Source organism: Saccostrea cucullata, unplaced genomic scaffold, assembly GCF_032062105.1.
Source record: "Saccostrea cucullata isolate Sc308-1 unplaced genomic scaffold, CSIRO_AGI_Scuc_v1 ctg9, whole genome shotgun sequence".
Lineage (NCBI taxonomy): Eukaryota > Metazoa > Mollusca > Bivalvia > Ostreida > Ostreidae > Saccostrea > Saccostrea cuccullata.
The window spans coordinates 400,678-417,736 of NW_026935030.1; the positions used below are offsets into that span (position 1 = coordinate 400,678).

The 17,059-nt window shown below is 31.9% G+C and overlaps 2 protein-coding genes across 4 annotated transcripts; one reads left to right on the forward strand and one right to left on the reverse strand.

The window, feature by feature from the left end:
- The first annotated feature begins 7,672 nt into the window (after nt 1-7,672).
- Nucleotides 7,673-11,694, forward strand: LOC134241724 (collagen alpha-6(VI) chain-like). 3 transcript variants are annotated; one of them, XM_062723742.1, is made up of 8 exons: nt 7,673-8,125; nt 8,650-8,721; nt 9,097-9,168; nt 9,395-9,466; nt 9,665-9,733; nt 10,056-10,127; nt 10,291-10,881; nt 11,033-11,694. In XM_062723742.1, the coding sequence occupies exons 1-8, from the start codon at nt 7,804-7,806 to the stop codon at nt 11,572-11,574; spliced, it is 1,812 nt and encodes a 603-aa protein (XP_062579726.1). In that variant the 5' UTR covers nt 7,673-7,803; the 3' UTR covers nt 11,575-11,694. The 3 variants fall into 3 exon arrangements, with proteins under 3 accessions (XP_062579726.1, XP_062579727.1, XP_062579729.1); XM_062723743.1 differs by lacking the exon at nt 9,395-9,466 and having other exon boundaries at nt 11,033-11,693; XM_062723745.1 differs by lacking the exons at nt 9,395-9,466; nt 9,665-9,733 and having other exon boundaries at nt 11,033-11,692.
- On the reverse strand, nt 11,635-16,711 carry LOC134241723 (cartilage matrix protein-like). The gene is made up of 6 exons (XM_062723741.1): nt 16,564-16,711; nt 16,443-16,467; nt 15,670-16,260; nt 15,170-15,355; nt 13,543-14,142; nt 11,635-13,102 (listed from the first exon to the last, which is right to left on the reverse strand). The coding sequence occupies exons 1-6, from the start codon at nt 16,615-16,617 to the stop codon at nt 12,549-12,551; spliced, it is 2,010 nt and encodes a 669-aa protein (XP_062579725.1). The 5' UTR covers nt 16,618-16,711; the 3' UTR covers nt 11,635-12,548.
- Between the last annotated feature and the right edge of the window lie 348 nt (nt 16,712-17,059).

Sequence of the window (17,059 nt, forward strand, 5' to 3'; positions counted from 1 at the left end):
TGCGTTTATAATGAGGAGTTGCCCTTAATAATACCCCATGACTATGGAGTATCATTTCATTTAGAATTAAATATTTATGGTTGCTGTTGAATAACAATTGTTCAACTTGGTACAGGTTATCCTTGATTCAACTGATTCAAGTTTATTTAAATAAAAGATCAAACCATATTCCAAGGGGAGATACAGTTATCAAGAAATATTGAAAATTTGTAGGGTTTATTTTAAAATATTTACATCCACTGTTATCTTAAGAAACCCCAGAAATAAACTACAGTAGGCAAAATTTTAGTTCCATCAATGGTATAAAGACGTTATCATTAATAAAATATCTTTTTAATCTACTTTAATTGATTATTTAAACAGATATAAATATAAACAATAAAATGTCTTTCTTTGTTTGTTATTACTGGACAGAAAAAATTTAATAAACGCGGGTTATGATGAAACTTGTTCAGTCCAGTAATAAGGCTTAAGAACAACTTGGACAAAAAAGATGAAACTTGTTTGAAGGCTTCCTGAGATAACGTAGATTCGGTTTTCTTCAAACTAGGCCCCTGGGGTGTATCTAACTTTTTTTTAGAACAGGAAAACTTTTAAAAGACATACCTGTTTGGAAAAATCTTCAGGTAATTTAGTTCAAGCTTAGTTTAAACATGAAGCTCCCCAGTAGGGGGAGGGGGCGGTTAAAATGCGGCTCAGTGGGTGATCAAAGTCTTACATTAAAAGTCATAGATATTTTTTTCATGATAGTCATGACTAGTTATGTTTTGTATAGATTCAAATTGTTCATGTCATGAACCTCTTGGGTAGGGTGGGGTCACTTTGGGCAAGTTTTAATGGGTTTTTACTATGTAGGAATTAGTTTTCAAAAATCTCAAAAACAATAAAGCCATGATCACTTATATAGAAGTACCTTAAGGTAATGATCATGACCCCTGGGGGCAGGGTAGGGCCACAATGGGCAAAAAGAATACATAAAAAATATCTTTAATATATCCTATTGTTATACCAGGGTATTTTGCCGAAAGCATTCTTAGGATTGATTCAAATTTGTTCAAATCATAATCCCAAGGGGTAGGTTGGGGCTACAATTGGTAATCAAATTTTTACATAGGAATATATAGGAAGAAGAGTCAGCTGATGCAAATCAAGAAAGTCAAAAATTATTCCGGTCAGGGTTGTAGTTCACGAGCCTCTTGTTTAAGATACCAGCGTTGTTTAAATGTATGCCTTCTAGAATACAGAATTCGAGAATACGATTGGCAAGGTCTTGTCCTTTCTGTATCGTGATTTTAACGTTTTCCGGGTCTGATTAATGACCCTCTTAGCTACTTAGAATGTTGCGATGTATATATGTAAAACTTTTCGTTTTTATACTGCGTATACGATTGTTTGCTCTGTACAAGATGCTGCGGTGCATATTTTTTTCGGTTATGATTATGGCAAGTACTTTGTCTATTTTCAGTTCCTTTTTACAATACCATAAGGAACTCTTACTCGCTAATTATTAACTTTTTTGTGATCAATTTTTTAAAACTATTTTATATCTTGATAATTTAAAAATCTATTCTTTATTTTTTTTTATTTTACAGGTGTCAATGGGCTCATTGAATCCGGGTCATTTCTCCCCAGTACCTGCTCCGCCTAGGTCATTTCCGCCCAAGTCATTTCTCTCCTGGGTCATTTCCCTCCATTACCCAGGTCATTTCTCTCCACAACCTAGGTCATTTCACTCCAACGCAAAAATTATAATGTAATAAGTTTAATTTTAATTAGTTTTATTAATTTCCATCGTTATTGAATTTAACGCTAACTTTATTTATTTTATTTTATCTTATATATTCATTTATTAATTCACACATGTATGTTTTATTTATTTATAAGTTCACACATTTATTGTTTATTTTATTCATAATTTTAATATTTATGAATTCACTCATTTATTTGTAAATTTATTTTTTTTTTAGAATTCTTTCGTGGTTTAATTCATTCCTTTATTTGTTAATTTTTTAAATTAATTAATTTATACAATCTTGAACTAGCTTTTTAAAAGGGCCGAGGCATATGATTATTTATTTTCATTCATTCATTCTAAGACTTGTTTTCTTTCTTTTTAATGGAATTAGCTGCAGAACTGTAGCTCTCCGAAAAAATATATAGAGACAGTCCGGCCTGTCCAAGAAAAAAAAATTCGGAGAGCTACAGTTATGCAGCTATAATGGAATATAAAATAACTTTAAATGCGATAACAGAAATATTTTATTTTAATCTTCTTTCTTTAACAGTTAAATTCATTATCAAGTAGACTTCAAGTGAATTTGTTTATTGTCCTGTCATCTGTCGTTTATGGTCTTTATCAGGAATAAATATATGATTGTTAGAATTCGTAATTGTTGTCTTGCGGTTTTATGGTACCCTACAAGGTGTTTTTTTTATCATCATGCTGGTGCATATGCTTATCCGTAAATTGTCGATTTCACAGATTGACAACACAATATCTCCTTTAGTGTTTAGACAAAATATGTCAACTTGTACAAAGATGTGTTCAGCCAGATTATTATATAAATAAGAATTTTCCCCCCACTTTTTATTACATTAGAATAAAAATCTAATATACATGGACTGTAATACTTCCTAGCGATCAAAATTTTTAGGCAAGATGACGAATCCTACGTGTGTGCATTGTCACAGTCAAGTAAGTTTTAACTAACTTTTTAGACTTCATTTTTTTTTCAAATATTAAGACATGCTTTCTATGTACAACAGTGGAACCTCCCTCCCCCCACCCCCCCACCCCCACTTACAAGTTTATTCTTAGAACACAAAATCAATGTGCTGATGCATGGATTTTAAATTTAAAATGTCCCGATTGTTACAAACATTTTTCTGCATTATATTCTGTATGTGCATACATGTAATAGACTTCTCATGAATGACTCCTTAATAATAAAACGTAAGTATTGAACAGTCTAAAGATCTAGCTCACATAAGAGTCATATGTCTTTGCTCTTTCAAAAAGCTAGTTCAAATTTGTGTTATAATTGGAAAATTTTTGTTTGTACTTAAAATTTACGATCTCTGGTATAACAGTGGTATAACAGTGAAAACTGAACGCCATGGATAAATTGCGTATAAAAATGAGATAATTTTTTGTATTGAATCCAAGAATATGTAAAGTTTTAGGGACAGTAAATTATTTGACATACATGTATACTGAGAGCATCAAGATTACTACAATTCCTAAACAACATTTTATACAGTCCTAATAATGTATTCTTTCGTAATTTCGTAAATTACAGATTATTCGCAGATTACATTATATTGAAAAAGGAGGAGGGATTTAAATAATTTTTTTTACAGAGATTCATACATGTAAGGATCGTTTAAATGGCGTAATATACTAGTATTTTAAACATCTTAAAAATTGCAAGCCATTCCCGGCGAAGTTGTGGAGGTGTCTATTGCCACATCGAAATCTTGTAATTCATTTTTTAAAGAGATATTTCTTCCGTTGTTACATTCCCATTAATTCATGTGATTTGGCTACTTTGTACATATGGTATACCTGGTAAATACCTCGGTATTGCATTTTAGGTTTTTTTATAATATTGATAGCATTTTTACGTCTTTGTTTTCTTCGCGTTTTTATTGTTTATAGTTTTATAAATGTACAAATATTCAAAATAATTATTGGTAAATATTTGCATACTTTTACTTGTGTATCTGGTTTCATAATATATATTTTGAAGTAACCTTTGTTTTCTAAAAATTATATTTATATTTTTAGCTGCAGAACTGTAGCTCTCTAATAAGAAATGTATCGACAGACCTACAGTTCTGCTGCTTTTATTTTATGTCATGTCTATTTTCTCCCCTTTTCCTCCTAAGATCTAAAGTGACATAATATAATTTAAAACTGTTTTATTTTTCATTCCCACGTATTTGTATCGTCAAACATTATAAATCAATCAATAAAAGCAAATTTTTATGTATTATTTTTCTAATTTTCGAGTTTGATCATCATCAATATAATATTCAGTTTATAGACAAAATTTCATCATCGGCTAGGGTAAAAATTGTTATTTTAACAAATTTCAAAATTATTACCCTTAACAAGAAGGCATCCACAATTCAATTCAATTCAATTCAATTTATTCTCTCAAAACCATGTAAATGGTACATGAGGTAAAAAAACATATAAAACATATATACATATAATACAAGATTTGCCCAATATTTTATCATTCTTGAGTAAATATTTATGTGTAATGGAAACCTACCAGTTTCTCCATAAATCACATAACTCGAAGTGCTACTTTTCAAATTCAGTATATGTTTTAAATAACGTAAATGTACTCGTTCAATAATATCGATATTTTCATACCCCATATTTCACAGCCATATAACAATACTGGTAAAACTACTTTATCAAACAAATCCAATTGACATTCGAAGGGGAGATTAAACTGCCTAATTTTACGTATCACACCATACATTGCCTTTTGTGCTTGTTCACATAGGTGTTTTCTTGCTTTACATAATGAGCCTGTACGAGAAAATACAATCCCTAAATAATTAAAATCCTTAACTACTTCTATGATACTGCCATTATATGTAAAAATATTCTTTGGCTGTCTGCCCTTTGAAAAAATAAGTATCTTTGTTTTCTTGATATTCACACATAATTTCCATTCTTCACAATATTTGTAAAATTCATTTAATGCTCTCTGAAGATCTTCAGCAGTTTCGGCAAGAATTACAGTATCATCGGAATAAAATAAGATAAACAGTTTCATATACAAAAACAACTCATCCTGTATACCTTTGCTAATACTAGACAAACCAACAATATTCTTTTTTGTCAAAAAATCTTCCAAGTCATTAATATATAATGAGAATAAGAAAGGCGATAAGTTTTCACCTTGTCGTACACCAACATTACAATTAAAAAATTCAGATGACAGACCATTCATTTGTATTTTAGATTTTATACCACTATACATATTTTTAATAAAAGTAAAACATTTACCATTGACCCCACTTCTAAGAAGTTTGCACCAAAGTCCCTCACGCCAGACTGTATCAAACGCTTGTTTAAAGTCTATAAACGCACAAAACAATTTTCTCTTGCTGTTAATCAATGTCTGGGATAAAAATTGTAATAATAGGATATTGTCTAAAGTAGAGTAACCTTTTCTGAACCCAGTCTGACTTTCTTTAATAAGCATAACTTCTTCTGCATAATTTTCTAAACGGCTACCAAATATTCTTGTAAAAAGTTTACCTAAACAGCTTAGAAGGGTAATCGGGCGGTAATTTTCAGGATGCGTTGGGTCACCCTTATTTTTGTAGATTGGTTTCAGGATACCAATTAACCAGTTTTCTGGTACGATACCAGTTTCAAAAATAAGATTGAAAAAAGTTTATAAATTGGCAAAAATAATGGCAAAGTTGTTCTTATGTGCTCATTTAAAATATTATCGAAGCCCGGGGTCTTACTGTTCTTTAAATCATTGACAGCTGATGAAATTTCCTCCCTGGTAATTGGATAATCTAACAGCTCACTATTATTGTAATTATCTACATGTAAATAGTTAGGCCAATTAACCTCAGTACATTCAGTATTGCTAGTTTCATTCATTTCTCTAAAATAATTAAACATCGAGTCTAAATCCGCAGAGCCTTGTTCTGATCTTTTAGTACTGTTAAGAATGTTCCAATATTCTTTTGTATTTGTTGTACGTAATTTCATAAGTTTCTGCGATAAGTCTTTTCTGTACTGTTTTATTGAGTTATCCATTACCTTTTTGCAATATTTACTTGCTTTCTTCAGACTTTCTTTATTTTCAATCGTTTTATTTGCGTTATTTATGCGCTTCGCTAAATGAAATTTTCTCCTTGCTGTTTTACAGTTACCGTTAAACCATGGTTTATCTTTTTTCTTTACATTACAAGTTCGAAAACTTTTCCTTCCGAATGATTTCTCAGCAGCATTGAAAAATGTATCACACATTCTTGAAATTACATTGTTGACACTTTCATTAGTAACATTATTTGAGGTTCTTAAATCTAATAGTTCTTGTTCGATACTTTTTAAAATAGACTTGTCGATGTTTTCACGGAAATCGTCTGCTTTGTCATTCGACCAGAGCGTTACACGTGATTGGTTATTTACAGGTGTGTTACTAACGGTAGATATAATTTGCTCAATAACAATGCTAAATGAAACAGGGCTATATACGTCTGAAAACATTTCACAAAATTCTAGGATGTCAAAGTTTCTTAACAGTTTGAACATTTCCATACTTGCTAGAACATAATCGACTGTGCTAGTATTTTTACAAGTGAGTGCTCCTACATCTCTATCGCTACCTACGCGACCATTGACAATATACACATTATTATTTATACAAAAATCTATCATCTTATAACCGAAGTTATTATTTGAAAAATCTTTTACAGTCCTGTCAAGAGGAATGTTTACATTATCAAAAAACGTTTCAATATCGTTATTATCAACGCCAGAATTACATTGTTTAACATTTGTTAAAAATTCATCTGTTATAATAAAGTCATTCAATTTGCCCACTCTGGAATTAAAATCCCCCAGCAAACAAACATGTTTACAATCTTTGGATATAGACATGAGCTCTTGTTCTATTTCAGTAAAACAATCTGGGGATGAATACTTGCTATTTTCTGGAGGGATATATACAATACCAAAATAAATGTCCTCCTCCAGATGAAATAGCGATCTATTACATTTGAACCATAATACATATTTACAATCTGTATTGATTATTTTGATATATTTGACAATGGAATATCTAATTAATAAAGCAATGCCACCTGATTTTACTCTAGATAATTTACATCTGTTTTTTAAATTATATCATATGAAGAAATAAGATCATTAAATTCCGTATACTGAAGTCTTCTATTTACACCACAAACATTTAATGATAAAAGCTTTATTTCATTATTTTCTGTCATCAATATAATATTCAGTTTATAGACAAAATTTCATCATCGGCTAGGGTAAAAATTGTTATTTTAACAAATTTCAAAATTATTACCCTTAACAAGAAGGCATCCACGTGGCAAGGGCTGGACAACGGTATCAATTTATTGTTATTAATATTAGATATTTAATTTTTCACATGTAGATAAAATTCCGAAACACTTTCTCTCGTTCGATTTTTATTGGTCATAAATAGATAAAATTAATTTATTTTACAAGATAAAAGTTAATAGCACAAGAATGAAATTGTAAATAATTATATAAGACCAGATTAAAATGGGGTGAAATGACCCAGGTAGGAGAGAGAAATGACCTACCGTGAAATGACCTACCGTGAAATGGTAGGAGAGAGAAATAACCTGGGAGAGAAAAAGTTTTAGAGAGAAATGACCTGACACCAACGGGCTGTGAAAGTAAGTATTTGCAGTAGTAATGCAGCAGTATTAGGAGCGTATATATATTCTTGACATTTTTTTCAAAAGACATCATAAAATGTAACAAATTCTAATTTTGTTATGAATTTTAATTCAGGTTTACAATGCACTAACAGTCCCGTGGATCTAGTGTTCCTCATTGATTCCTCTTCCAGCATTTTTCCGAACGATTTTACACGTCAGCTGGAATTTTTGGAAAACATAACAGGAGAAATGGACATCGGTCAGCATTTTAACCAATCCAGAGTTGCGGTAATCTCTTTCAGTGATGAACCGCGATTGGAATTTACATTAAGCAATTGCACCGAGAAAAAAGACGTACTGGAGGCCATCAGAAGAATTAGCTACATGTCTGGCGGAACCAACACCGCATCTGCCATCCACCTGGCTGTGAACGAGGTGTTTAAATCAAAAACTGGTGCTAGAAAAGGAGTAAAGAATATAATTGTTGTTATTACTGATGGAGAAAGCTTTTCGGAGTCTGAAACAAAAAAATCGGCTTCGCAGGCAAGACATATGGGAATCAATCTGTTTGCAATAGGAGTTGGAACCAGTGTGAATGTGAAAGAGTTACGTCTAATTGCTGGAAGTTCCGAACACGTCTACCAAGTGTCGAATTACGAAGATCTTAAAAGTATCAAGGATGCCTTGATCAATAAGACTTGCATAGGTCTGTTGAGTCTTTAATATGATAATTTATAACAAATTTAGTAATAAAAATGGGTCTTTCGCATATATGCAGTATGACTGACGTCAGCCGCTGATACGGATCCGACAGGGCTGTTACAGATCTACAGGGATGATACGTATTTTTATCACACCCTTTGTAGATTTAACAGTTCTTTTTAATGTATAAAATAATATATAATAAATACACATTTTATTATTCTTTTATTTATTTCTAGTTTCTGACGTAAATGTGTGGTGCGTGCTATAACTTAGTATTTACAATGTAACAAACAAAACATTCCCTTTCCTACATCAAATCCCATATTAGCCCTCGACCAATATCAGCCTTTGTGCCTTCAACTCTCTGGTTGATACTGGTGTGATTGACTGATATAGGATTTGATGTGTAGAAGGGTATGTATTACTCTCTATGTACCTTTATGATGTTTATTTTGTACATACATATGTACCAGTCATAGTATATCAACGCATGTAATGCTGTATGCTTTTGTACATCATCTTTAGAAATTCATCAATCAGCATACACCACGAATTTAGAAGAAAACACGCCATTGGATGATACCGTGGACATGAAAAGTAAGTGATCTTTATAGAGCAGGTCCAAAGACCATAAATTGAGAACAGACTGGAGTCAATATTTTGATTTTCAATATCTTGAGTTTTATTTAATGAATTTGCATAAAAAATTTATGCTTAGCATTATATTTCAAACATGTCACGAAAAAAAAAATTGTTTCATTTTTACATTTTTTCAGAAGTTATATTGATTTGAAATATTGACCTAAGTCTTTTTTTCAGTGTATGGTCTTGGGGCCAGGTCTTCCAAGTGATCTCAAAATTGCCTACTTAGATTTGTTGGCCCTTGATATTATACTTCCCCTTTAAAATGTTTATTTATTTCACTATAAAACATTATTTATTAACTCTTCATCAAATTTTCCGTGTCTTTAGAAATTCATCAGTCAACAAACACCACAGATTTAGAAAAAGATAAAACGTTGAATTGGACCGTGGACTTTGAAAGTGAGTAGTTTTTGAAGAGCATGTCTACCACCTGTCTAACTTAGGAGATCATTTAAATATGAGAGACAACTTGATCAAAAGGACCTTAGTTTGTTTTTTTCTTTTAATATAATATTGTCCTTTTCCAGTATTCTATTTATGCTACAACAAAATACGGTGTTTTTATTCATGAAATGATCTACCTCTGTGTGATTTGTGTAATTTATGAAATTTTCCTTGTTTTTAGAAATTCATCAATCAAAAAACAACACAGATTTAGAAAAAGATAAAGCGTTGATTGGGACCTTAAACTTTGAAAGTGAGTAGTTTTTGAAGAGCATGTCTACTATCTAACTTAGGAGATCATTTAAGTATGAGACAACTTGATCAAAAGGACCTTATTTTTTTTCTTTTAATATAACACTGTCCCTTTCTAGTATTTATTCTATTTATGCTACAACAAAATACGATGTTTTTATTCATGAAATGGTCTACATTTGTGTGCATCAATCCATAGAAATACATCAAACAACAAATACTTCGAGCATAGAAGACACGCCACAGAATGAGACTGTGGATTTTGAAAGTAAGTGATTTTCAAAAAGCTCGTCTTCAAAATAAGTATCTAACTTTTGAGATCATTTAGTACAAATGTCCTTTACAAAAACAATAGATTTTGTCAATTTAAATTTGTTTTGACAATTGTCAGAATCAAACTTAATTTGATAAAAATCTAATTTTTGTAGAAGACACTATTATAAGGACACATTGATCAAAAGGACTTGTATAGTTCTGTATGAAATTTGATATCAAAATTCACCTATCTGATTTTGAATTTTTATACATAACTGTAAATATAATAGACCAACTCTTTGTTAAATGTTGTATTTTTGTACATCTGTCTTTAGAAATTCATCAGTCAACAACTACCCAGATTTTACAAGAAGACACTCCAATAAATAAAACAGTGGAGATAGAATGTAAGTATTTTAGAAAAAAAATATTTTCTTCTCAAGGAATCGCTTTAAATCCAAGTCAAATTTACAGAAAGTATTTATTAATTGTTTTTATTATCACGAGTATTATGTACAATATATAACTGAACGTTTAACAAGGCAAGTTTCATGGTTTAGAAACTTTTAGATTGTAGTGGAAAGCCAGCTGATGTTCTTTTCCTGCTAGATTCTTCCAGCAGCATATCTCGCAATGATTTCAAAAAGCAACTTAGTTTCATCAAATCGGTTGTAAATGTATTTGACATTAATCCACAAAAAACTGCGGTAGGAGTATCCACTTTTAGTGATGATTTTCGGTCTGTTATCCATCTCAATGAATTCACGTCAAAGGAGAGTATTTTCAAGGCTGTCGACAAAGTTCCTTATCTCAGAGGCGGGACAGACACAGGGAATGCCCTTAAGAACATAATAGACTTTGATTTTAAATTCGCTCGTCCAAATGTTGCCCACATCCTTATTATTATAACTGATGGTTTATCACGTGACCCTTTTGAGACTTTTCTACAAGCGAGCAAACTTAAGAAAACCGGAGTTTCTATTTTTGCGATAGGTGTGGGGCCTTTTGTGGATCAGAAAGAACTAAAAACTATGGCAAGCCCTCCAAAAGAAGGCCTTGATTTTGTATTCAACTTCTCAACGTATGATGCGTTACATTCTATTAAGAATCTACTTGCCATCAAAACATGTGTCATTGCTGGACTGCATATGAAAGACCGTCGTAAGTATCCAGTATTTTGAGAGGAAGAATAATTTATTTGATAAAATTCATGGGTAATGTATTATTGTTAAATTCGATACTCAATCTAATGACGATCACCAGTAAGGTTAATAATAAAGGAAATTGAAAAATGGATTAATTTTACTTTCAGCAATTTGCATTTTGAACAAACCCGTTGACATTGTCTTCACCTTTAATGCTGCTACAATTGGAAATCGTGGCACTCGAAGTATTTTGAAAACAGTCCAAAACTTTGAAAAATTGAGATTTCAAAATGAATCAGACATGCGTGTTGGCGTCATTTCTCAATCATGTGCTTATGGGGGTGACCTTCCATTACAGACCCCAAACAAAAATTTAGCAGTAACATTTGATAAGATGTCTTTCCTCATTAAAAGAACGAAAAGCTATGGATTGACCGAGGAGAATGGTGCCAGAAGCGAGGCAGTCCACATTGTTGTTCTAATTGTTGACACACTTCTGACAATGGAGGACGAGATAGAGATTCTGGAGTTAGAGGCTATTGTAAATAAAATGTATATTGCCTACGTGGGCAACATTCACAATAAAAATTCCATTCTCAGTGTTTCCTCGGCTTCTGTGACAACTCTTTCATTGGTTGACTTCACGGCTATAGAGAGCCTATCGGGATATCTTCAAGAGGAAATATGTCAAATGGTTCAGATTAATTAAAAAAGAAGCAAGAAACAGATCAAAACTAGTAAAAAAAGGTATAAATTAAAAGACATCAAATGAAAATCAAACAATCAAGCAATACTTTTTTTAATTGTTAGTACTTTATTTTCTTCTGAAAAATACATTCACATATAATATGTTTTATATAAATGAATAAAAAGAAATAAAACGATTTCCTAAAGGTTGTGTTCTTTTGTCTTTTTGGGAAAAAAATTCAAGAATAAAGAAGCCAAATCCTAAAATTCAATTAGGGGGGGGTGTAAATTTAGAGGAAATATGAATGACAAATACTTGTACGTTTATACTGATTGATACAAGATTCAAATCTTAAGACAAAGTAAGTAAAATAAATCTTATACATGTGTATATATCTAGACGTGAAAGCATTTACGAGAATTTATAAATACAATATAAAGAAATCTTGTAAACCATATCAGACCCGTAGTAATTGCATAATTGAATATATTTTAGACACTTATTATTGTCCGTTCATGCTACTTAAGATAGAATCGTGGACTGCTCTAGAAATTTAAAATTCAATGTTGTAGTAAAAATTCTATGGAACATAATGATTACATATCAGAGAAAAAAAAAAAAAAAATACATATACAATAAAATTGATTTTGAGATTGGTCTAAATGTAGTGGATGATAGCATGAAAACTAGGTATTATAAAATTTACTAAATTGGGTTTTGGTTTACAATAATGAATGAGATACTGAATACTTGTTAACGAATAATACAGGGTTTTGAGCCATTGAATTATTTTTAAACATTTTGTATCGAACTTTTAAATTACACTTTATTTTTTATTATTTGTACAAGTCAAACAAAAATAGGTCAATATAAACAAATGTCTCTCTTACAAATCCAATAAAGATATTTGATAAAAACAACAGTAAAATGAAACGTTAGATGGTAATTGTAATACGTCTGTACTCAAGTAGCTAGGAATATAATGAAGAAAAGGTTTAGTTATTCAAGCTAAGCACAAATGATCTCTTTATGGCTGTGCAAAGTTTATCGAGAATTCTACTGAAAGATGTGCTCAGATCGGAGTATTGGGGAACCCGTACAAGAAAATTAAAGTTGGGATCGGACGCCAGATCTGCTGCAAATGCTGTGTTTTGTCGGTCGCCGATGGCGATGACCATAAGTTCAAAATTGTTATTTCTCTTCATAAATTCTATAGCTTCTCTCTCCCCAGTCGTACTTTCATCCACAATAAGCACACCAATTCTCTTCACATTTGAACTGATTGGAAAACTCTTATTCATCGACTGTAATAACTGCCCTATACCGGGAAATTTGAGCTCTGTGAACAGTTTAGTATCACGTCCTAGCGGTACGTTACTGTATCGTGGACAATTGTCAGTGATGCGACCAACGTTTACTTTACCAGTCGACAAATCGAGACTGGACACAAGCGTGTGGATAAATCGGCCAATAACTTCACTTTTCCTGAATCCAAGACTAGAAACGTCGTACGCAAACAGGACATCTGTTTCTTTGTCTCCACTACATGCTAAAAAGAGGTTGAATACTTCAATATGTACTTGAAAAAAGTTAATTGGCTTTTTAAACCTGGCCTATTTATATAAGGAAGAAACTCAGAAGGACCTAATTATTGTTTTATCGAGTAGGTGTTATGTCATTGTTCGTGTTCTTCCGTTAAATCAAGAGCCACTTATTCCTTTCTCATTTTTTGAAAGATAATATTTCTGTGAAATGTAATGAAGTAATTTCCAATGGCAATAAAAAAAATCTTCCTTCCTCCCTTTTCCGAAATATAATGTTTTAACCTTGAATTATCTTTGTATAAAACTAACGATATTGCCTTATTCTCTGAAGAAATATGTCTCAAATTTCAAGAGGACTTCTTAAAGATTATAATCACAATGATAAAATAAGGTCAAACATTTAACAAAAAATGAAATAGTAAGTGTTTATATCCTTTATACTTACTTTGAAGATTTTGTGGAACGTCTGGTATAACAGCACATGTAGAGAGTACCAATAAATCTTTAATTGCATGAAGACCATTAAAGTCACTGACGTGGAAGACGTGCTTGCTGTTAGGGTCATTTGCTATTCTCTTCAACTCTGTCTTGTCAACTTTGTCCCCAATTCCAATTGCAAAGATGGTTATGTTTTCATTTCTTGCAAGTTCAGATTGCTCCATAGTTTTTTGAGGTAATCTTGAAATGCCATCAGTCATGACAATAGCAATTTTGATAGCACCAGGACGAGTCACCCCTTCTCGGAAGCCGTACTGGCGGACGAATCTGATGGCTTCATTTGTGTTGGTCACCCCTTTGCTATATGTCACGCCACTAATCTGTCTCTTGAGCTCCTCCCGTGTTCGTTTTGAATCCAGAGCAACAACATTTCGTGTTCTGTTGCTAAACACCACAACTCCTGCCCTGATCCTTCCATGGACGTTGTCAATCTTCAAATCATCTATCATTGCGTTGACAAAATTTAGTTCTTTATCAAAGTCCACTTTCCAAATGCTACTAGAAGCATCTAGAACAAAATAGATATCAGCCTCCTTTTTTCCACAATCTGTAAAAAACAAAACAAATACCAGGTACATTTTACAAAATTATTTTCTCCATAGTTACAAAAAAGGATTAATGCCATGCTCCTTTGTCAATTTAAAGCATATTCAGACAAAGATTATGAAAAGTTGGCATCTTTGCAAGGTTTATCTTTGAGATGTCCGCGTGGATGTACTTCAACAATCAAAAAGCTGTTTTGTTTCTGTGTTTTAGTTGTTTTGTATGCTCAATTGATTTTTCCCTTGTTATTTGTTTTATTCTATTTTGTTTTCCTTGAATCAGTTTTGTTTATTGGGTCTTAATGTTTCTTGTTTAAAAATATGTCTCTAATACATATTACATAATTTGGAAAATATTTTTGATATTTTATTTTAGTTTCGTATAGCGACGTCTGTAACATTTTGGTGATAGGCAAAAGCTTACTTTAGGAGCATGACTATATTTAAATATTGTTCACATTTGATTTCCTAAAATTTATATCAGTTGTTACATAACTTTTCAATCAACCTTATTTAATGATTATTTATGTATTTAATACAATTTATAAATTATAAAGTGGAAAAAGCAGAATGCTTTATTCGGCTGCTATTTACAACGGATGTTACGATTTAATCAGCTTTATTCTTTGTGTTATCTGCAGGGAAGCCATTGACTACATGTATCTTTATTGTAAGTAGTCTAAGGTGCCCTTGTTCTTTCCGTAAACAAAACACTTAAAATTTGGAACAAACTTTAACTTCCTTGTTTTATCATCTTCAAATCATCTTTAAAGGGAAGAAATAACTTTTACGAGGAAAGCAGCATGCTTATTTAAAAAAAAAATCTTTCTTTATGAGCATCTTGGGATAAATATTTTAGAAAAGAATCCTAAAATGTATAAAGAAAAAATAAAAGACTAGAAACATCGGGGATAACTCCAATTATAATAAAATAGTCTCTTCTACGCCTTGACAAATGATATTAATACACTGTCTTAAGACACGTGGGTGGTGAAAACGTAATTGATAATTAAGTTAAAGTGGTCCACTTACAGTCAGCGGGCTTGTCGCTTAAGAACTTGTGGTAATGATTGGTGTTAGGTTGATCGTGATACTGGTAATAGTGCGACTTGTAGAACGCCTCTGGCACCGACACGTCCTTGGATGCTATAGCTGTGGAAGGTGGAGGTGTTGTGGTAGTTGTTGTTGTTGTTGTTGTGGTGGTGGTGGTAGTGGTCACTTTAATGAAAAATTGTAACATTAACAAAACTGACTTTTAAATGGCATTGACTTCTTCTTGATTTTTTAATTAAACTTAAATTACTCTTGATAATGCAAAAGATTCATCATTTTCCCCCTATTATTTAGAATTGCTTTGTTAACATTATGAATACAATCCTTGATGTTAATATAGATCACTGAATTTTAAAAAAGCTATATATTTATTAACATGTACCACAATTCTAAAGAAATCAGATCTCCAATGGGGCATATTCAACCAAAGCCAAGAAACATATGAATGTTAAAACATCTCAACTATTTGTAAAGCGTACCTTCGCATGCATTCGATGGCAATCTGTCTTTAATGCCACCAAGTTCCGAGTAGGATGATACTGTGAAGACATGTTGTCCAATTGGTTCACTCCCAATACCTTCTAGTTCATGAAGATCAAGGTATTTACCAACACCTATGGCAAATATTTTAATACCCTTTTCTCTGGCAATTTTTGCAGCCTCTAGGGTGGATTCCCTATTCTGTGACCTTCCATCAGTGATGATGATTGCAACATGATTAGCGTTCGGTCGTCCTCCGTACCTTTCATTAAACATATAGCCATATAAAAACTTAAGTGCGGAAGCAGTATTCGTGCGGTAGCCATTTTTGTGCCTGATGTACCGAAGAGCAGTTTTCACCCTTCTTTTGTCAAGATATGACCGCAGATAAAATTGGGGCCAGAACGTTTGTGCAAAAGTTATTGCACCCACTCTTGTGTCATGTATGTCCGGTCCAATTTTAAATTCGTCGACAATGTTTTCGACGAAAGCCATTTGTTTTTTGAAGTCTGGTCCCCAGATACTTCTAGAGGTATCCAGAAGGAAGACAAGATCGATGCCCTTACAAGGGGCTTGTCCATTTTCTAAAACTATGTTAAAACGAAAGATTACAAAAATAATAACGTACAAGCAACCGTTTCTGGATATTTTAAATAGTCATATTTGATTCGTTACTTGTTAGCTGTGTTTTCTTGAGGACTACGCATGGTCATATTTCAATTGCTTGAATTTGTATTTTTTTTTTCTAAATAATTGGGATGAAAAATGTTACCTTCATTATTAATGTTCTTGCCAGACTGAAATAAAATAAAATAAGAATTATGAATTATCAAAAAAAAAAAAAAAATCAAATCATTTAAGGAAAAAAAAATATCGACACAAATAAAACTCACCACAAAGTTGATAAGTAACAAGGTTGTAAATATTTCACAGAATACCATGTCCATAAAAGGTTACTTGTATCACTGTAGGCAAACAAAAGTCTTGAATTGTCGAACATCGATGAATCTTTTTTTTATATAACCATGTGATCTCTAAGTACCACTCACGTCAAGGAAAAAGAGGTGGTTATATTTTTAATGCAAATGCACGTAATGTTTGAAAAACAGGCATGCAATTGTTACGACTGATTTGTGATTACGCCTTGATTTCTGTTATCAATTTTTAGCTTATGTTATACTACATTTCAAAGATGACTCCATATATTCTATTATCAAAATATCAAAATCCAGTATCCAGTCAGTTACCAGACCTTGGCATATCTTAGTATCATGAAATAAGACAATATGCCCAAGGTATGTCACCTGGACTTGAATTGAATAGCTCCTTATTTCCTTATTTGTATAATATTACAATTGAATTCATTTCGTGTATAAAAAAATCTAACCA

Coding starts and splice junctions, on each gene's coding strand:
- LOC134241724 (XM_062723742.1), top strand. CDS start 7,804: ATGTCTGGCGGAACCAACACCGCATCTGCCATCCACCTGGCTGTGAAC. Junction 9,169..9,394: donor TTGGACCGTGGACTTTGAAA/GTGAGTAGTTTT, acceptor CCTTGTTTTTAG/AAATTCATCAATCAAAAAAC. Junction 9,467..9,664: donor TGGGACCTTAAACTTTGAAA/GTGAGTAGTTTT, acceptor ATCAATCCATAG/AAATACATCAAACAACAAAT.
- LOC134241723 (XM_062723741.1), bottom strand. CDS start 16,617: ATGGACATGGTATTCTGTGAAATATTTACAACCTTGTTACTTATCAAC. Junction 16,261..16,442: donor CAAGAACATTAATAATGAAG/GTAACATTTTTC, acceptor GTTTTAACATAG/TTTTAGAAAATGGACAAGCC. Junction 14,143..15,169: donor AAGCGACAAGCCCGCTGACT/GTAAGTGGACCA, acceptor TGTTTTTTACAG/ATTGTGGAAAAAAGGAGGCT.